This window comes from Buteo buteo, unplaced genomic scaffold (assembly GCF_964188355.1).
Source record: "Buteo buteo unplaced genomic scaffold, bButBut1.hap1.1 HAP1_SCAFFOLD_55, whole genome shotgun sequence".
Lineage (NCBI taxonomy): Eukaryota > Metazoa > Chordata > Aves > Accipitriformes > Accipitridae > Buteo > Buteo buteo.
Window position 1 is genome coordinate 478,212 of NW_027439221.1, and position 19,798 is coordinate 498,009.

At 49.9% G+C, this 19,798-nt stretch overlaps 2 protein-coding genes across 2 annotated transcripts in view; both read left to right on the plus strand.

Moving 5' to 3' along the window:
- Positions 1-19,798, plus strand: part of LOC142027761 (A-kinase anchor protein 1, mitochondrial-like) — a 312,309-nt gene that overhangs the window by 181,259 nt on the left and 111,252 nt on the right. The gene's annotated exons all lie outside the window — the stretch shown is intronic.
- LOC142027772 (T-cell activation Rho GTPase-activating protein-like) lies at positions 67-4,680 on the plus strand. The gene is made up of 9 exons (XM_075021981.1): positions 67-177; positions 2,140-2,301; positions 2,386-2,495; positions 2,653-2,848; positions 3,076-3,193; positions 3,347-3,489; positions 3,935-4,026; positions 4,113-4,277; positions 4,656-4,680. The coding sequence occupies exons 1-9, from the start codon at positions 67-69 to the stop codon at positions 4,678-4,680; spliced, it is 1,122 nt and encodes a 373-aa protein (XP_074878082.1).

The window sequence follows — 19,798 nt, forward strand, 5'->3', positions numbered from 1 at the left end:
ACCAGCTGTGGGTGCTGAGCGGCGGAAAGGAGGCGGCGGGGGACGAGGAAGAGGAGGAAGGCGGCGATGAGGACAGGACCTCCATCCTCCTCGTCTGGCCCAGCGGCTCCTGCGTCGCCACTTTCGGGTGAGTGCCACGGCCAGGCGGGAGACGTTCCCAAGCACACCCGCACCATCGTGAGAACGGCCTCTGCCCTGCGTGCAGAGCCTGGGCAGGGATCGAGCAGCACGCCGGCAGGGAGGGATGGGGGCATGGGCAGGTCCCGCATCCCCTTTGGGTCCCCAGAAGGGGAGGGCGAAAGCAGCTGCTCTGGCAGGACACGGGGAGCCAGGGCTCGGGCAGCGCCTCTGTCCTGCCCCACGGGGCTTCGTCCCGCTCCGGCGTCCTTCCCCACGGGGCAGGGCTGCGCAGGCGCCCGCCTCTGCCCACGGGCTGGGGGGCAGCGGGGCCTGACGCTGGTTCTCCTCTCTTTCTGCAGCTCCCGGGCGCTGAAGGAGCTGTGGGTGGGCACGCTGCTGGGGTAAGCCGCGGGGATGCTGCAAGTGCAGCCGGACGGGGGAACGCAGCTCCTCAGCTGGGGAGAGGTGCCCCCGTGGCTGCCGGCAGCTCTCGCTCGGGCAGAGCTGCCGCAGGAGGGAGAAGAGGCGGCTTGGGGCTCAGCCAGCTCTCTCCCTGTCCCTTCCCGGTGCACAGGACACCAGAAGGAGCCAAGAGAGCCCGGGTGACGCCTGTCCCATCCATCAGGCTCCTGGAGAAGGAGCTGGGCCGCCGCCACGCCGTGAGTGCCTGCCCGGTCTGGGCTCTGCCCCCGAGCCCTGGTCCTCCCGCCGAGCGAGCGGCAGAGGCATCGCTGCTCACCTGCCTCCGCTCCTTCTCTCTTGCCCAGTGGAGGACATTAAGCGCCGGGAGCCTGGAGAGGCTGATGGAGGGCCAGGCCGAGGTGAGAAGGGCTGCCTTTCGCCCGCCTCTGGCTGTGCCGGCACGTGCGGCCAGTGGGGTGAGGGATGGAGGGAAGGGTGGTGCCGCTCGGGGAGCGGAGAGGGTTGGGGAGCCGCCGGGAATGCCGGCACATCCTGGCCGGCGGTGCTGGGGGGAAACCTGCCCCGCGGGGCAGAGAGCCCGGGAGGGCAGAGGGTCCCGGCTCTGCCACGCTCAGGCTGCCGGTGCCGGCTGGCAGCTCGCCGGCGGCCCTTTGCGCCGCGGGGCTGCTCTCTGAGCGCAGCCTGGTTCTTGCAGGCTGGTCCCAAGCAAGGGCCTCCGACGGTCCCGCCGAGCAGCGGAGGGGGACTTTGCCACGCACCGGGTGAGTTTCGGGAAGAACGGTAAGCTCCTGCAAGCGCTGGAGCTGTGCTCACTTGTCCCTCGAGTGTCGCCATGCAGGTTGGGCAGCCCGAGGCAGGATGTCACCTCCAGGAGGAAGGAAGGACGGACACCCGCTGGGCAGCGGCCGCTGGACGTGGTTCTGCGGGGACACGGAGCCTCTGCTGCTGCCCACAGCTTGGAGGAGGACAGGGCGAGGGCTGGGCCAGGCTCTCCTCTCCTGGTGGTGTGCCGGCTCTCAGGAGCCTCCCAACTGGAGCTGCTGAGCCGGAGCTCGGAGGTCCAGCTGCTGGCTCCCTGCCCGTCCTGCTGCACCGCTCAGCACCACGCTGCAGGCAGGGCAGGCCCCGGGAGCGCTGGCCCGGCGGTCTCCGTTGACGGGCTCTTGCTCGGCTTTCCTTTGCAGCAGGAGGGAGCAGCAGCAGGAGGAGGAAGAGGAGGGGGCTGCCCTGGCCCTTTGCTCATCGGAGGACCCCGGCCGCTGCCCAGGTGCCAGGGCAGGTGGGCTCTGGCTGCAGCAGGGCGCTCTTTGGCCAGCCCCTGGCAGCCCTCTGCGGGGAGGACGGCTCCCTGCCCCGGCCCATCCAGGTAAGCCAGCCTGGCCGGGGGGGTCCCCAGCCCTCCAGATGCTCCCTAGAGGCGGTAGGAGCCCTCCCTCCGGCTGCTCCACAGGGGACACGGGTGTCCCCAGGAGCTCCGGGGATGGCGGCTTGGGCTCTTCACCCCCAGCAAGGAGCCCGCTCTGGGGCAGTGCTCTGGCCACCGCTGTCGGAAGGCAGCTCCTCGGCCAAGCAACTGTCCTCCTGCCTCTCCTGCAGGAGCTGCTGGCTGTCCTGCGCCGGGAAGGACCGTCGACGGAGGGGATATTCCGCAAAGCTGCCAGCGGGACGGAACTTCGGGAGCTGCGGGAGGCCCTGGACCGCGACGCCGATGTCGACCTGGGCAACCAGCCTGCACTCCTGCTGGCCGCCGTCTTGAAGGTGAGCGCTTCTGACCTGCGGCTGGAGGAGCTCCTGGCCGGCCTGGAAACTTCAAAGGCTCACCCAGAGCCCTTGGCATTGCAGGACTTCCTCCGAAGCATCCCCGACAAGCTGCTGGTGACCCACCTCTACGAGGACTGGATGGCAGCCATGGAGAGGACCAGCAAGGAGGAGAAGGTCTCCGAGCTGAAAGCGTAAGTGCGGGCAGCAGCCTGCCTGTTGAGCAGGAGCCCTGGCCGCTGGCTGAGAGCACCTGGAAAGCTGGGCAACTCAGCCGCTGGCTCCCCCCTGCCTTGGACAACAGGCCTGGGCAAAATCTGCTTTGTCAACCTAGTGTCCCTGTTTCCTCAGGGTGGCCGAGAAGTTGCCTGCAGCCAACCTCTTCCTCCTCAAGCGGCTGCTGTCCCTCCTCCAGCACATCGGCCGCAACGCAGCCACCAGCAGGATGAGCTGCAGCAACCTGGCCATCTGCCTTGGGCCAAACCTGCTGAGCCCACCCGACGAGGACCTGCTCCCGCTCCAGGCCATGCTGGAGGTGACCGAGAAGGTGCGCTGTGTTGGCAAGCCGGCTGCAGCCTTGCCGGCCTATCCGAGCTTGGCTGCTCAGAGGTCCCTGGCTGCCTCCTCCCTTGAGCAAATGCCGGTGGGGTGGCTGCCTGCAAAGGCAGCCCCGCAGCCACAGCCATCTGTGCAGAGGCAAGGGTCGGGAGTGGGAAAGGCTGCTTGGGACAACTTCAGGCAGCTGGGTTGAGAGCAAGGGTTTGATGTGTGCAGGTGAACACGCTGGCGCTGTTTATGATTGAAAATTGCGGCGACATTGTTGGGGAGGAGGTGGCTGGCCGCTCCTGTCCATCAGCTGGGGAGTCGCCAGCCCCCACGGACGGAGCCACAGGTATGAGGAGGAACTGAGGGCTGTCCCAGGCTGGGGCTCGGGATACCAGAAACCTCAACGTCAAGAAGAAAACCGGTGTAGGGCTTGGGGTGGGTTTTGCTTTGGGTGTGCTACTTCCAAGGCGTCACTGCTGCACATGGTTTTGCTTTCTAGACCTGCCTTTGGAAGAGCAAAGTGGCCCTGCAGGCAGAGGAGACCAGGGCCACCAGGCAGAAGCCATTCTGCATGCATCCCCCTCTCTGGGTGTCCTCAAAGGAGCTGGGGGAGACATGGTGGCGGAGTCCAAAACGACAGAGGTATGTCAGCTCTGCTCCACAAGCACCGTGACAGTGTCTCTCGGGTAGGAGGGTAGTTTCTGAGGAGGCCAAGTAGCTGCTGGGCCTCCTCCGGCCAGCCGATGGCTTGTGTGTTTGGGGTTCCTCCTCCTCCCCCACGGAATCATACGTTGTATGGAAAACTGGAAAGGTCCTTTCTCAAATGCATTAAGCATGTGCTTAATCCAACCAAATACCTACAAAAAGACAGCGGGGAGTAGCTGTCAACTTGAGAGGGCTTTTGCTCGGATCCTACTTCATCACAGTTTCATCAAGTCTGTTTTGGGGCAGGTGGACTGTGCAAAATGTGGATGCATGATGCAAAGCAGCATCTTCCCCAGAGAGCTAAGGTGGTAATTTGGCAAGCAGTCCCTTACTACTCCAGGCCGTCCCTTGCCACCCCTGAACTCCAACAATTCTGGTTTAGGCACCTCCAGCTTTGCCTCCAGCCACCCTCGAGAGCACGGCAGAGCCCCTGCTACGCCCGCAACAACTGGGCAGCCTTTCAGAGGAAAGAAGGTAAAACGAGTCACTTTGGGTTAAAATCAGAACTGTCTCCGCTGGATCGTGGCCTTACCTATCTAAGCACACTGTGGGATGGAAAGGTTTGCAGGCTCTCCTCGGGACAAGGAAAAGAGAAGGAACCGAAGGAGGAAACAGGCCTGGGGAGATGAAAGCTGTGCAGAAAAAAAGAGGAGGAAGAGAGAAAACAGATTGGGGGATCGCAAACGGAAAAGATGCAGGAAGGTCCGGCAGGTCAAGAAGCCCAGGTGTGTACCAGGCTCTGCTGCCCATCCAACTCTCAGCACTGCTCTAAGTCAGGCCAACCCGCTGGCAAGGCACGGCGAAGGATGGTGCTGCGCAGGGTCTGGCAAGAACCCCGTGGCCGCTCCCCAGGGGCTCCCCATCGAGCCCTGCTGCGTGGCACAGGGGCCCTGTGCATCTCTGCGCGCGCACAGCTCTCTAAGGGCATTCCCCGTGGGGATAAGGCGCCAGAGCCCTCCCCTCGGCAATGCCAGCCGTAGCTCGCTCTCTTCTGGGCTATGAGCAATTCCTCGTCAACGGTGTTCCCCAGAGAGAGGGCAACCAAACCCTGCCTCTTCCTGGCGCTGTGCATTCAGCAGCGCTCTCTGACTCTGTCCTTGTAGGTGCCGTTTTCCTGTTACTGGCTGAACCCCTGTGAGCCCTGGGCCCGCCCCCCACCGCAGTTAATGTTCTCAATAAAACGGTTTTTCTCTCTTCTGACTGTGTCCGCCATCGGCTGTTCTGGAGCGGGCAGCTGCTGTTTGAGGATGACCCCTCGGGGAGGAGTTTGGGATTGTGCCTTGTCCCAGCATCCTTGCCGGCGCGCATGAGGGCTGGGTTCAGGTGCTTTAGGAGTGAAAGCAAGGCACAGAGTTGCACAGGAGGGTGGAGGTTGGAAGGGAGCTGTGGAGGTCGTCCAAGCCCTCTGCTCAAGCAGGCTCCCTTAGAGCAGGTTGCCCAGGACCACGTCCTGGTGCGTTTGGGCTACCTCGGAGGAGCAGCCCCATGAGCTCCGAGCGAGGGCAAGATGTAGGCAGACACGGTGGCCAGGAAGGGCTGAAGGTCCGTATGCAGCCACCGTCACCTGCAGCTTGCTGCTCCCTGCGGCCATCACCCTTGCACAGCGAGTGCCGGGCAGTTTCTGCAGAATCCCCTCGCTCATGGCAACGGTATAAACCCAACCGCCGTGCTGGGCGGTAGGAATGCGTCAGCTCGCCCCAAAAAGCTTTGGAAGGGGCTCCAACAGCAGCCGGACTGCTGAGGCTTTTGTGCGCCCCGGTGTGATACAGGGGATGCCTGCACCCTGAGGGAGGAGGAAGGATGAGCACTCTCCCCGTCCGTCCGTCCGTGGGTAGGTAACTCTTTTGCTCACAGGTTGTGGTGGTTTAAGCCTGGCCGGTGGCTGAGCACCACACAGCCGCTTGCTCCCTGCCCCCCAGGGGGATGGCGGGGGAGAATCGGAAGGGTGAGAGCCCCGACCGTATCGCCACAGCAGGCTTCGCCCTCCCGGTGTCCCATCACGCTGGGACCCCCCACAGCACTGCCCAGTGACACACTGGGGGGAGTAGGGGGCACTGGGGGGAACCGAGGGGGTCACAGGAGGTTACAGGTGTGTGGGCAGGGGGCGGAAGGGGGGCACTGGGGGACGAGTGGGGAATGGCGGGGGGACCTTAAAGGGTCAGCAGCGGCACAGGGGCCGAGCAGAGGGACGGAGAGTAGCATCTGGCTGGCCCATCGGACCCCTGCCCGTTAACCCAGGCCCCACTGGTGCTGTTCCTCACCCCCAGCGAGCCTCCGCACATCTGCAGGGGGCAGGGGCAGCTCCACACAGGGAGGCCACCAGCAGAGACGTGGTTTTGTCCCTTGGGCTGCTGTGCACGCTGGCCCGGCTGCGAGCCCACGTGAGCCTCAGCCCCCTGTCCCGCGGGTCCCACCACACGCGCGTGACCCAAACGGAACGCTCTGCAAAGTTCGCTCAAAGGAAGCACGTGCTTCCGCCTTGCCCAGTCCTTCCTAAAGGTGTTCCTTGGTAAAGGTGAGGATGTAAGCGGGAACGGAGCCCCTTTCTGGGTTGAACAGCAGGCTGAGGGGGGCTCCTGCTGTGGCGGGGGCACCGGCAAGGGCCAAGCTGGCCAGTCTTCCTTCGTCCCGGTCTTCAGAGGTGGCAACCTCCTGCGTGCTCTGGGCTGGCACAGCCTTGCCCGTGACCCAGGGGAAGTTTCCCTCTCCCCGAGTCCAGAGTCCTGCCCCATACACGGCACCCTGGGGCAAAGGGCAGAGGAACCAAGAGGTTCCCCTCCTTCGCAGGGTCCCCAGCGTCAGCTGTAGCATCGCGCCTATCCTTTGTAGTGCCCAGAGCCTCCTGTTTCGGGCCGAAATCCTCGGTTTTCGGGTCCAAACCCGCCTTTGATGACCCCCAGCCTTTCCTCAGGGCCCACAGCTCCATGCTGAGGCTCTCAGCCCTAAAGGTGGAGTTCGTTGCCTGGCAACCTCCACCCAGCAGTCCCTGGGGAGTCAGTGGGCCCAGGACAGCCAATCGCATTTGAGGAGGCGGGGGCAAGGCATGTGATCGATAGGTAACCCACCAGTCAAGCTTCGAGGCCTGCAGGAGAGGTGGCAAGAGGGGAAAAAGCCGGGCTCCCTGCCGGGTGTGTGTGGGGGGGGGGGTGTTGGTTGGAGGCGGGGCATGCCCGCTCCACCAATCACAGCTGGCAAGAGCAAAGCAGAGATGACTGATGAGCCGCCTGACCCATCACTGGATGGGAGGAGCGATCTCATGCAGCCAATCGGAGGAAACATCGCCTCAGGGAAGGGCGGGCCCCAAAGCAGGGCACAGTGGCAGCCGAGGGGAGCGATCCTCCGAGGCAGCACCGCCTGAAGGGAGGAGACTGGCAGCCCTCCCCAGCTGTGCTGACCCATGGGAGAAGAAGGTGGGGCCTTCTCCTGGGGCCAGGAGTTTCCTCTAGGCACCTGCAGTGCCGAGGGCTCCGGCAGTCCTGGGAGCTGAGTGTGCCAGGCGCAGGGCAAGCGGCTGAGCTGGGCGTTCTCCAGCGGCAGGCATTTGGACGAGGGGGGCTCGGCGGGAACCCGTCTTGCCCTCCCGCTTCTTCTTGTGCTTCTTGAAGTGGAAGCACTTGTGCAAGGCTCCAGGAGGAGTTCATTTGGTGCCCGCCCTTGCTAATTGCAGGTGGGTGGTCTGCAGCGGGCAGGGAATGGGACAGGACTGCTCGCAGGAATGCCGTGGGAGGGGAGGTCCGTCGCTCAGGGAGACAAGGATGAAGGGTGGGCATTGAGGGTTGTGGTGCTTCTCTTCCCAGGTCACCATTACGCGTGAGGAAGCTCTGCTTCCCTGGCAGTGGCCGAACATCTGCCTGCCCTCGGGAAGCCAAAGGCAGAAATCAAGCAAGCAGTCGGGATGGAGTTGCAGGAATAGTCGCCACCTGTCGACCCCAGCTGTCGCCCCAGTTCATTCTCTGTGTGGAGAGGCAGTTCAGGGTGCCAGGAAAAGGTAATTTAAGGGATCTCCACTGCTTATCGGTTCTGCTGACTCTCATGACTTTACTGGCATTGTGGCATTTGGTGCTAATGCCAAAGCTCTTGGGGAAATCTGTGTCAGGGTATTGGCATCTCTTAGGGTTGTGATCCTGTGGTAGGGGGGAAAGCTAAAAAAATGAGACACAACTGTAAGTAAAGAAGCAACATTGAGGGGGGGGGGGGAAATACATTTTCCCAAAACACTTTTGAGGTTTAGGGATTTGGTTTGAGAACTCTTGTTTTGGTGACACACTTGCTAATAAGTCCAAAAAGAGATTTATCTTTGCTTTCATTGAGATTTTGACTTGAGTGCAGTTAGTGATCTGCTGTAACCTTAAATCACTCCTGTCATCTGACCAATTCTCTGTTTTGTCTCTACTACTGAGCTGATTTTCTTTTCTCAAATGTGGCATAAAATTTGCATGTACTTCCTGGAAATTGAAAGATTTAACAGTGCTTTGTGGAGTGCTATTCAGTCGATGGGCGCATGGCACACAAGAATTTAGGGGTAAAAGTTCTTTTAGAGGTTCTGAGGGTTATGGTCCTGCTGAAAGATTAGTGAGAAATTCAGCTACACAGTTGTCAGGACTCATAAAACTTGCCAAGACTGCAAATATGTGATGTCTGGGCTTTGGTGTTGACTAAGCACAGTGCAAACACAGGTGGATACAAAAGCTGGAAACAAGAGCTTAGGCATAAAAGAACCAAACCAAACCAAAACCCAAGATGATGGAAGAGAGAAAAATGTCCTGCCAAAAATACTCCTTTAATTATTCACCGACAGAAAAGACAACTTCCAGAAGAGATTGTCTTCCTGGATGCAACTGTGAGAAGAAACCTAATTACTGAACCAAAATAGTACACATATTGTAGGATGATAATAATGCATTAAGTATAAAATAAATAAAAAGGCAGAAGAAGCCATGCTGTATTTCCTTCAGATTGTGGATTGCCTCTCTTCCAAAGATACTAGATGTTTATCTGCCCAGTACTAACAGCACTTAAATATTATTTGCTGTTTGTAAATGAAGTATTTGAATTGGAAGTAAAGGCTTAAGATTATGAAGCTTTTCACTGCCAACAAAATGTCTAGGTGCTGAAGGAGCTGGCTGCTTGCTGGTCCCAGGGTGCAGGTAAAGCTACTTTCTGATTATCAGAGATGAATCAGAATCTCGGACATTGCCTGACTCTTCATCATCTCGGTATCGTGCTGAATATCAGTAGCAGGCAGGGAAGGGGGTTCTTGTGTCCCTGTCTGAGATGCCAAATTGTGATTTCTGCTCTCTGTCCCAGGTACGTGCCTGTGCAGGCAGCTAGATGGGAGCTTTCCCTCTGCAGAGCACGGCTCTCTGCGGTTTGCAGAGAATAATGTTTTCTACAGCCTTGTTTTCAGCTTTAGGCAGGTCTGGCTTCATTTTTCGGGGGAGGCAAGAAGGCTTGCCTTCTGGGAGTGTGTTTCACCACTGTCCCATTTTTGCTGAGGTCCATGAGTGTCCCTAGTTGTGAGTAAAGGAGCCCTGGTGGGACTGTGGGCTGGAGATGTGCTGCTTTTTGCCCCTTCTGCCCCTCCTCTGAAGATCTGATAGCAGAAGTGTCTTTGAGACAGGTTTTTTGACCTGCTTCAATGCAGTAATGGATTACTGAGAAGCAGCAGTACCAGGGAGTATGAATGCAATTTTCTCTTGCATGATTTGGCTGAAGATCAGAAATGTGCTTCACTGAATAGGAACATTGTTGATTAAAATGGCATGACTGTTGATGCCATATTACAGCGGTATCTTGCAGTGTTGGAAGCTCAAATCTATCTTTTCGTGTTAACTTAAAGCTTAAACTCTGAGAAGACTGTAGGAATTTAAAAATCACCCTCTGCAACCTATGCAGACCTTGAGGTATGAGCCAGACTGAGAGGAGTGAAGAAAATGTGTTCATGCTTTTTTATCCAGCTGAAAGAGCTCTGTATAGCTTTAAATGCTGTTGCATCTCATTTTTAGTTGAATATAAGCAGATGGTAATAGATTAGGTGTCAGATATCTTGTGAGGGCAACTACCTGGCAATGACATATTATTAACAGTAGTTTAAATGATTGCACTTGTTTCAGAACAAAAAGTGGAGTTCTGTCTATTTTTAATCTGAGTTTCTGAACTATCTGATTGGAACTTAGTACTGGGGAGGCCTTCAATACAATTTTTTTTATGATGATCACTAGAGTGTGATGGTTGTCGGTTATTTTTAGGTGGTGTGGTCAAATCAGAGGTGTTGAAAGCTTACCCCTCATCTAATTGGGGTGGGTTTTGTTTGTTTTCGGTGCTTATTTCTTTTGGAAAAGCTGAAGATTAAAATCTCTCTGTATATACCCATGCACCCCTTCTCCATGGTGTTTACATAAATGTTTAGGCTGTTTTCCAGGCTGTTTCCTTCGTGCAAGACTGGTTGGAATCCCCTTAAAACACCCTTTTACCCAGCACCTGCGAGGGAGGACCACAGTGTTTGGGGACCTCGGTGGTCCCAGTGCCTGAGGATGGTGTGTGCACACACACACACATTTATCTGGGGTGTTCCTGCAGCTCCCTGGGACTGGGCTGTAGCCAGGGCCAGGGTTTGTGAAACCCCTTGTCTGAAGATTCTTGGGACCACAGCACCCACAAGGGCAGGAGCAGAGGGACAGGGAAGAGAAGCATTTAGCAATATTTAGCAGGGGCTCTCACCAAACCAGGCTGATCCACTCTCCAGCTTCTCCCTTAACTTGGGGGGAATCTGCTACCACAGATGTTTCTGGCGTTTGCCGCATCGGGAGGATTGTCAGTGGGCTGCACTGGGAGCAGGTTATGGGAAATAAGAGCCTGTAATGGTCAGACTACAATGCTGGGAGATTTTTACAGTAATGCCCGTGCTGCAAGAATCCAAAGGTCAGAGAGGAAAATTGCAATACCAACTTCAATTAGTGACTAAGAAAGGGAATGACTTTCATGATGTGTCAGACTGTGCCTCTAAGCCCTATGAGAAGCTGCCACCCTTCTCCGATGACAGGTAGCGTCGTGGCAGTGGCTACTGCTGGGCCAGGAGCAGCAGGCAGATGCTGCGCAATAAAATGAGAGCAGAGAGCAGGCAGGCTTGGTCTGTGAAGGATCTGCTATCCCATAATTCATTCCCTGCCCTTATTCACTGGAGGCTGAATGTGAGGATCTTTGTTCACTGGGGGTTTTTTGTTTTGGTTTTGTGGTTTGTGTTTTTTTTTTTTTTTCTCTTTCTTTTGATTTGGTTTGTGGTTTGTGGTTTTTTTTTAGGGGAGTTTAGGAGAACTGACTATGGGCAGCAGAGAAGATCTGGTGATTCAAAGGATCTTTTTTCAGTTGTTCATGCTAGAAAGTTCTTGGGGTTTTTTGTTTTGTTTTTTTGTTTGCTTCTTCCTGCTGCCACTGAACACCTCTGGGATCCATTGCATTTTACGGGGATTGTTGCTTTGGAAGATGGCAGGAGGTCCTGTGGCCCTTTCTGCCAGCCAGCCCTGCAGGAGCAGGGAAGCTCTGCTGGGAGGAGGCCAAGGAAGGGTGTCAACAGCTGCTGTAGAAATCCAGACGAGCAGTTCAGGTACATAGGAGGGATCAGGGGTACAGTCCAAAGGAGCCACGCAGGGATGTGCTTGAATGATGACTGTTCCCTCCCACCCCAGTGCTATGAAGGACATTTGTGCCCAGGTCTTGTACCAAGGGACTGTCATACCCTCGTGTACGGGGACCCCTCGTACACGCACCCTGGCACGATTAACTTTGCACAATCTTGGCCCCCTTCCCTGTCTTCAGGGGAACCCGAACTAGTAAAACGTTTTTGGCTTGTTTTTCTTCCTTGCATGGTGAGGATGGACCATGGCAGCATGATGTCCTTACAGTGTCACTTGGTGGGGAGACTTGGACTTGTCCTCTACAGGCTGGACACTAACTGTCCAAATGACTTCCTAGAGCTGGCTGCAACAAAGAAATGCAGTGTCATGCTAAGGAGGAAATGACAGCTGGATAGCTCCCTCCCAGAAGCTATAGCAAAAGAAGAGAATGAGAAAAATGAGGGATAATTGTTCCTGACAATGGTGTATTTTAAAATCAAAATAGAGATTTTTTTTTTCCTTCAAAATAGAGATTTTTTTTCCCTTCAAAATAGAGATTTTTTTTCCTTCAAAATAGAGATTTTTTTTCCTTCAAAATAGAGATTTTTTTTTCCCTTCAAAATAGAGATTTTTTTTTCCCTTCAAAATAGAGATTTTTTTTCCCTTCAAAATAAAGATTTTTTTTCCCTTCAAAATAGAGATATTTTTTTTCCTTCAAAATAGAGATTTTTTTTTTTCCTTCAAAATAGAGATTTTTTTTTTTCCTTCAAAATAGAGATATATTTTTTTTCCTTCAAAATAGAGACTTTTTTTTTCCTTCAAAATAGAGATTTTTTTTCCCTTCAAAATAGAGATTTTTTTTCCTTCAAAATAGAGATTTTTTTTCCCTTCAAAATAGAGATTTTTTTTCCCTTCAAAATAAAGATTTTTTTTCCCTTCAAAATAGAGATATTTTTTTTCCTTCAAAATAGAGATATTTTTTTTCCTTCAAAATAGAGATTTTTTTTTTCCTTCAAAATAGAGATTTTTTTTTTTCCTTCAAAATAGAGATTTTTTTTTTTCCTTCAAAATAGAGATTTTTTTTTTCCTTCAAAATAGAGATTTTTTTTTTTCCTTCAAAATAGAGATTTTTTTTTTTCCTTCAAAATAGAGATATTTTTTTTTTCCCTTCAAAATAGAGATTTTTTTTTTTCCCTTCAAAATAGAGGTTTTTTTTTTTTCCTTCAAAATAGAGATTTTTTTTTTTTCCTTCAAAATTTCTCAGGAAGTTTTTGGTGATGTTGGACTCTCCAGTGCAGAATGATCTGAACACCGCTGCAGTGTCCTGATGACAGGACTTTTCCAAGCACTCAGCTTTAGAAATAGTCTATGGAAAGATGTCCATGTCCTGGGCATGAGATTTAAAAAAAAAAAAAAACAAACCCAAATTAAGAAAATAAAATTTGAGCGGAAAGTCCTCCTTTCTCCCCAGTGCAATAATTCTTCATGGCACTTGGAATCATGCTCAAAAATGTTGAATCTCTTCCCCTTAAGTTTGAAAGATGGAAGAAAAATTTGAAAATAAACATGGAAGAACACCTGGTCTGCAGGAAAGTTTTTGTGGGGAAAAAAGTTATCAAAAGCAGCTTGGTGATGTGATTTTTTATTTATTTATTTTTTTTTTTTCCTATTGCCATTTAGGTCAGAGGGACTAATTTGTATGATTTTCTTAAGAATGCTTTCATGTGTAAAATTTAGATCTCATAAATCAAGACTCAAACAGGACAATAGTAAGGATGGAAATGTTTTCTTTACTGGCATACTGGGGACAGACTTTATAGTAGAGAGTGTTGCAATAGGACAAGGGGTAATGGTTTTACACTAAAAAAGGGTAGATTCAGACTAGATATAAGGAAGAAATTTTTTACAGTGAGAGTAGTGAAACACTGGCACAGGTTGCCCAGAGAGGTGGTAGATGCCCCATCCCTGGAAACTTCAAGGTCAGGTTGGACAGGGCTCTGAGCAACCTGACCTAGTTGAAGATGCCTGTGCTCATTGCGGGGGGGGGGGGGGGGGCGGGTTGGACTAGATGACATTTGAAGGCCCCTTCTAAGCCAAACTATTCTATGATTCTACGCTAACAAGTTTGGAACAATGTCATCCAGTTCTGGGCTCAGCAGAGAGGAGTGAAACATCACTGGAGTCAGGGTGCCACTTGTTTCTATTAAACATTTTGTTAGAATCTTTCTTTTCTTACTGTAGTTTTGTACAGGCATTCATCTGCCTTTTCCAGTGTTTAATATTCACATGCTGGAAGAGTAATTTAAATGGGTAATAGATACAGAGTGTAACCATTAAATCTAGTTCATAACAATGCAAACTATTGGATGGCAACAATTGCAAATATATGCCTGGCTTTGCAGGATGCCAACTCGTTGGCTTGGGACACAGAGCTCACCTTAAGTGACAATAAACATTTTATATTTAGATGTTCATTGCTGAGCCAGATGAACACAAAGAGCTGCAGCGTTTCATTTTTTTTTTTCTTTTTGTTTTATGTAGGGGCCTTATGCGGACTGACGGCAGTCCCGGAGAGAGATCCAGCCTCGCTCGAGTGGAGTACACCTGCAGCTTTTAATCAGAAACGACAGCTATAAAGCAGCACTATGTGCAATACCTCTGAGACCTGTACCCTTGCTGGTGCTCACACTTGCATGGAGGAGGAGGTGAGCAGGATGCCTAGCAATAAGAGAATGATAGCATTTGAAATTTCTGGAAGAAAAAGAGTTATTTCTGTCTGTTTTCTTCATTCCTGTCTTTTCTGCTCCTTCTGATAAGCAGTGTGGCTATGTTGTCGGAAGGATAAGCTGAGAAGTGGGTTAAATGAGAAGGTTTTCCTCTGGGGGGAAAAATCTGGAAGTGGCTTGGACCCATATTTTGTAGCTAAATGGATTGTAGCTGTAAAAACGTGCTGTAGCTAGACGATGAGTAAGGCTGTGTCACAAACTGGAAAAGTTGTGGCTGACTGAGGAAATCTGGAGGGGTTTTTGTGCTTGTGGAGTGTCTGTTTTTTAAGAGCTTCTGGAGAGCTGGATAGCTTCAAGAGTAATGTCAAGTCGTTTTGGGGTCCAAAAAAATGCTGAATTGCTGCAGGAGGAGTGTATGGGGTTTGCTGAATCTGAAATAGCTTGTGAGCACCACTGGAGGCACAGTGTTGTGGGGACACCCCCAGAGGTGCAGTGCCCTGGGCAGTGGGGTAAGGGTGTACTTGTGTGGCTGTCACCTTAGCCTGTTTGTAATTCTGTGCTTGTGTGGGAGCTGCCTGTGTCTAGGTGAACAGTACCTCAGTCACACCTTCCTTCTCATACTGTTTTAATGCTACCGTATTTTAATTTGTCTCCCATTATTAATTAATGGATTGACTCCCCTTCAAAGCAGGTTACTGCTTTTTTCCAAGTGCTGAACTGAAAATGGTGACCAAGTCCTGCATACAATGATACTTTCTGCTAGAAAGTCATTGGAATGATTCAGGCACCCACTTTGGTGCTCATCCATTAGGGGAGGACTTCACGTGTGCTGTACTTTGGGAAATGAGTGTGCATTTATTTCTCCATTTAACTGGATTTTTGTGTGAGTGAGATTTGTTAATATTGTTGTATCACTGATTTTGCTGGCTTGCCGTGGAAATCTTCCCCAAAAGAGTTAACAGCTATTTCTAAACAAGATCCTCCAGACCAGATACATCCTGAACAGCTGAGTTGACCTGGGAAGTGGTTGTAGCCTCAGGTGGAGTTGCCATTACAATCACAATAACTGAGCTATCATATAATCAAATTCTCCAGCTCCCTGAATTGCTGATCTCACTTCTAAGCTTTCTGTAAGTGGAACTTCTGAGTCCTTGATGTAAGAAAAGCCTCGGCAGCTTTTAGTTATCTTTTTGGCATTTTCCATCAAAATTTCTGACTAAACTTCACAGCTTCCAGCTGCCTACTTGGCAGTAGGTTTAGGGAGCTGAGCCAGCACTAATGCCAACCCCATGGGGGTCTGCGCTTGCCCTCAGGCTGTGATGGCTGGTGTGATGCTGGTGGTGCATCTGGTGCAGAAAAGGAGCCTTCCCACAGACACAGAAATAAGGCACGAGTCAGCTGGCACGCTCAGCTCATGCTGCTGTAAATAAGCTGAAGTTTTTTGAAGGCTGGCCTCAAAGTGACAGCCTTTCCATTGTCACAGGAACTTGAAAGTCAATAGTAAAGATTGTAAAGTAACAAAAGTCCATGATAAAGATTTCATCTTTGAAGACCGCAAACAGCAACCCGCGTGAGGAGTACCTGCTCTAGCCTGAAGTTATTGAAGAGAAAAGAGAAAATGTGTTAGTTAGCATTCAGAGGGTAACAATTTTCTGATTTATATTGATTGCATGAGCTAAAACCAAGAAGTACTGAATGCTTATCTGGGAAGTACAGCAGAAAATTGAACTTAAAGGGGATTTGGAGAATGTCTGTTGGAAGAAAAAAATTCTCTTTTATCTATGCAATTTCCTGAAAATAAAAGCACCCACACTCCATATTCCTTAATCTTTTATTCCTCTTTTCATTTCTACTAGTTGTGAAAACTAGAAGACAAACTAATTTGTTATCCTTGTTTAGCCAAAATGATTTCCTAGAGGAAAGAAATATTAAGAAATGTCTAATGTGCAAAACCAGCAGGATTTCTTGCAAACTAGGACAGGGTTTATCAGGCATAGCATACACATGGCCATTTCACCCTCCCAGGGTTTAACAGAGGGCTGAGATTTACCTGAACTCAAAGTTGAATCAGGAGAAATGGATTTGCCCCAAACCAGGAAACAAGGTTTGTAGTTGTCTCAATAGATACAGTGTGATATAGCCCAGGGGAGGTGGAAAACACTGCAATGGTTTCTGCTGATGTTATATGGAAGGAAAAAGAAAAGCAAGCTGAGAGAAAACCTATCAGATAAGGGAAATATCCAGTCATGATCCTACTGTTTGCAGTAGGGTAAACTGCAGCTACTCAGAACAAACATAAATGTCAGAAACCTATGGAAGAGATGAGATCATCCAAAGGTTAGGTACAAAACCAAAGCAGCTTCAGTGTATTGACATAAGCAGTCCTCATATTGAATGTTAAAACATTTCTCTTCTATCAGCTCAGTGCTAAACAGAAGCTGTAAAATGAAATGATAAAGTGAATCAGATAGAGCAATGTATGTTTGGCTGCTTATTGCTGACAACTGGCCCTGGCAAAAGCTGAAATGGTTTTGTGGGTATCAGCAGGCTGCTGCATTCCTACAGTATTTGCAGTTAATGAGATTATTGGGTTGTTGTGTGATGTATAAAAAAAGCTAATATTCTGTCTACAATGCCAAGATGTCTGGGCAAGTCAGAGACATGGAAAGATAAGAGTGAAGTTATGGGACTCATATATTGGGATGTATATTTCAGATATTTTATCCATTTTCTCTACTGCTTGCAGAGAATAGAGATGATTTATTATGAGGTCCAAAAATGCCATTAGTATGCTACATTTGAAATGCATGCCCTAATCTTATTTACCATTGTCCTGTGTGAGGAATTTTAATTATTCTCTAAGGTTTAAAGGAAAAATACCTCCTGGAAGAAAAAAGGAATAATGCTGCAGTAAACTGGCTTTCTCCAGTGTAAGCTTTCAGCCGTAACAGAAGAGAAAATGTGGAAGTGTGTTAGCAACATTCATTTTTCACTACATTACCTTGTGGAAGCAGTATACAAGAGCTATTAATATTTTATTACAGATATCTGTAACTGTGTTTGCAGTTGACTGATCTGACTGTATGATAAGAATTAAGTTAGCAAACAGGTATTTCTCAAGTACAGTCCTGTCTTTTTGTTTGTTTGTTTTCATGGCCAATTGTTAAGCTGTATCAACCAAGCCACTATGTTGTTATGCAGGGTTTTCCATTTCACACCATGCCTTTTCATGCACACGTTGCATGTGGTGAGGTGCTCAGAACAGAGAGAAACCTGCAGCCCAACACGGATGATGATCTCCTCTGCCTGCACTCCTCTCAGAAGCGATGGCATATAGATGTAGTACTCTTACTGAATACATAGTGGCTGGGTTGGTGTGGTGTTTGGGGTTTTTTTGTTGGTTTTTTTTTTTTGTTGGGTTGTCATGTCCCCCCCCCCTGCCCCCCCCCCCTCCGGTTGCTTGGCTTTTTTGCAGTACTACGTTATAGGCCTGATCCAGCTGAAAATTCCCCCCAACAAAAAGTCTGCTTTTTGTCATCATTTTATAGATGAGCTGAAACCAAAAGATACTGAATACTCAGGTCCTGTTCAATACTTGCTCAAGGCTGGCATGCTGCCACAGAGCACAGCAGGGCTGGGAAGCGGAGCTGGCTCTGGGGCAGCCAGGGGGAGCATGGGGGCAGAGATGCTCTGTTGTGTGGGGCACCCTTTGGCTCTCTGATCTGACCTTGCAGATGGAGGGTGGGTTTCTGTGTGTGTGTGTGTGTTGGGTTCCCTTTTTTTTTTTCCAAAATTATACAAACTTAGGATAGATAACTAGATAAATTCATGTGTGTAGCTATGTTCGAGTCAGTGGGAGAAGGAAGAGCTCTTTTGTTGAGTCTAGAGCTGGTATTTGCTAAGAGTAACTATGGTGGTGCAATTATGAAATTTTATTGTTAACTGACTGTACCATATGCACGTTTTTGGTTTTATTATGCTAATAATTTTCACTGTTTTGAGCTATCTTCTACGCAATTTTCTGGTTCAAAAAATTTCCCCAAACAAGCATTTAATAATTTTTTTTCCACTACCTTCTTGAATCTCTATATAGGAAGAACCACGTAATTTTTTATTTTTTATTTTTTTTAGCGTTCAATCTCAAGCCCCTGGGATACAGTTAATTTCTCTGGCTCTGTATCACTGCTTTTCCAAGGATGTGAGTACTACATGGCTTGTTTGAAAAACAGCAGCTGACAACTGCACTTAGTTTCAGACAGCCTTAAACTTTTGTTCCTCATTTACTTGAGTCTGTCAAAGATGCATTTGATACGGAATACCTAATTCTGGTACAATCCTGTTCTTGTAAGGTTTAGAATGTACTGACACAGAGACTTTGTCACGTACGTAATGAGTTATTCTGATAATAAGAGAAGAAAATTACTTGGAAAGAAATGCCACATGTACGTGCTTAGAAATTCTTGTATTAAATTGAGTCCAATTTGTTATAAGTTTCAAATGTCAAAGAAAATAAAATCAGCAAACCCAGATATATGCGTATTTTCCACAGGGCTGAACAAAACCATCATAGAAACTTTGGAACAGAGTTTTGTGTTTGGACACCTTTCTATTGTACTGTCTCTTCTCTGTCAATGTTGGGCCATTCTTCTCTCATAGCTGAAGTTCACTGAGATGAGAAGGTTGAGAGCACTCCGCTCTTGTATAGCCACTTTTTTTCTCAGTATGTGTAATGGTCCCCAGAATGAATCCTAATAGCGTGATAATCTTGCTCTGAGCTCAGAGGTGAATTTTGGTCTTAAGTCGGATTTACCTAGCTTTCTTTGAATACTCAGGATGTGGAGAAAAATGCTGTCCTGGTTTCAGCTGGGATAGAGTTAATTGTCTTCCTAGTAGCTGGTACAGTGCTATGTTTTGAGTTCAGTATGCAAAGAATGTTGATAACACACTGATGTTTTCAGTTGTTGCCAAGGAGTGTTTAGACTAAAGTCAAGGATTTTTCAGCTTCTCATGCCCAGCCAGCAAGAAAGCTGGAGGGACACAAGAAGTTGGGAGGGGACACAGGCAGGGCAGCTGACCCAAACTGGCCAAAGGAATATTCCATAGCATGGGACGTCACATCTAGTATAGGAACTGGGGGGAGTGGGGGTGGGGGGATCGCCGCTTGGGGACTAACTGGGCATCGGTCGGCAGGTGGTGAGCAATTGCACTGTGCATCATTTGTATATTCCAATCCTTTTACTACTGTTGTCATTTTATTAGTGTTATCATTATCATTATTAGTTTCTTCTTTTCTGTTCTATTAAACCGTTCTTATCTCAACCCATGAGTTTTACTTCTTTTCCCAATTTTCTCCCCCATCCCACTGGGTGGGGGGGGGGGAGTGAGTGAGCAGCCACGTGGTGCCTAGTTGCTGGCTAGGGTTAAACCATGACAAATGCCTATCACAAGGTAAGAAATAACATATTAAGGGACCTTGAACCTGCACTTAGTAGCCGGATAAATTCCTTCTAACTGGTCCAGCTGAGGGGAGAGGGGGTCCCTTGCATGAATGAGGGTGGCAGAAGGTCTCTGATTTGCCTTAAAACCTGCTTCCTTGCCTATAGGCTCACAGAGGAAAGAGGAGTTAAGTTCTGAGAAAAGACAGCAGCAACCCATCATGCCTGGTGGGACCTTGTAAAGCAATTTACAGCCTTTGGCTGTCCGCTTTTTCACCATTAGAGAAATGCTATTTTCTTTTATTTCACCTTTACGTTTTGCAATGCGTGTTCCACTGTTCACTGCAGAAAATTATCAAACGTGTGTACAAGAGAGTCTGTATTAATACCTGGGCGGGAGATGGGGTTTTGTGGGCTTTTGGACCTCTCTAGGAGTAACTTGGAGCATCCAGGGCAGGCAGGGAGATGGGTT

Coding starts and splice junctions, on each gene's coding strand:
- LOC142027772 (XM_075021981.1), top strand. CDS start 67: ATGAGGACAGGACCTCCATCCTCCTCGTCTGGCCCAGCGGCTCCTGCG. Junction 2,302..2,385: donor TGCTGGCCGCCGTCTTGAAG/GTGAGCGCTTCT, acceptor TTGGCATTGCAG/GACTTCCTCCGAAGCATCCC. Junction 2,496..2,652: donor AAGGTCTCCGAGCTGAAAGC/GTAAGTGCGGGC, acceptor CTGTTTCCTCAG/GGTGGCCGAGAAGTTGCCTG.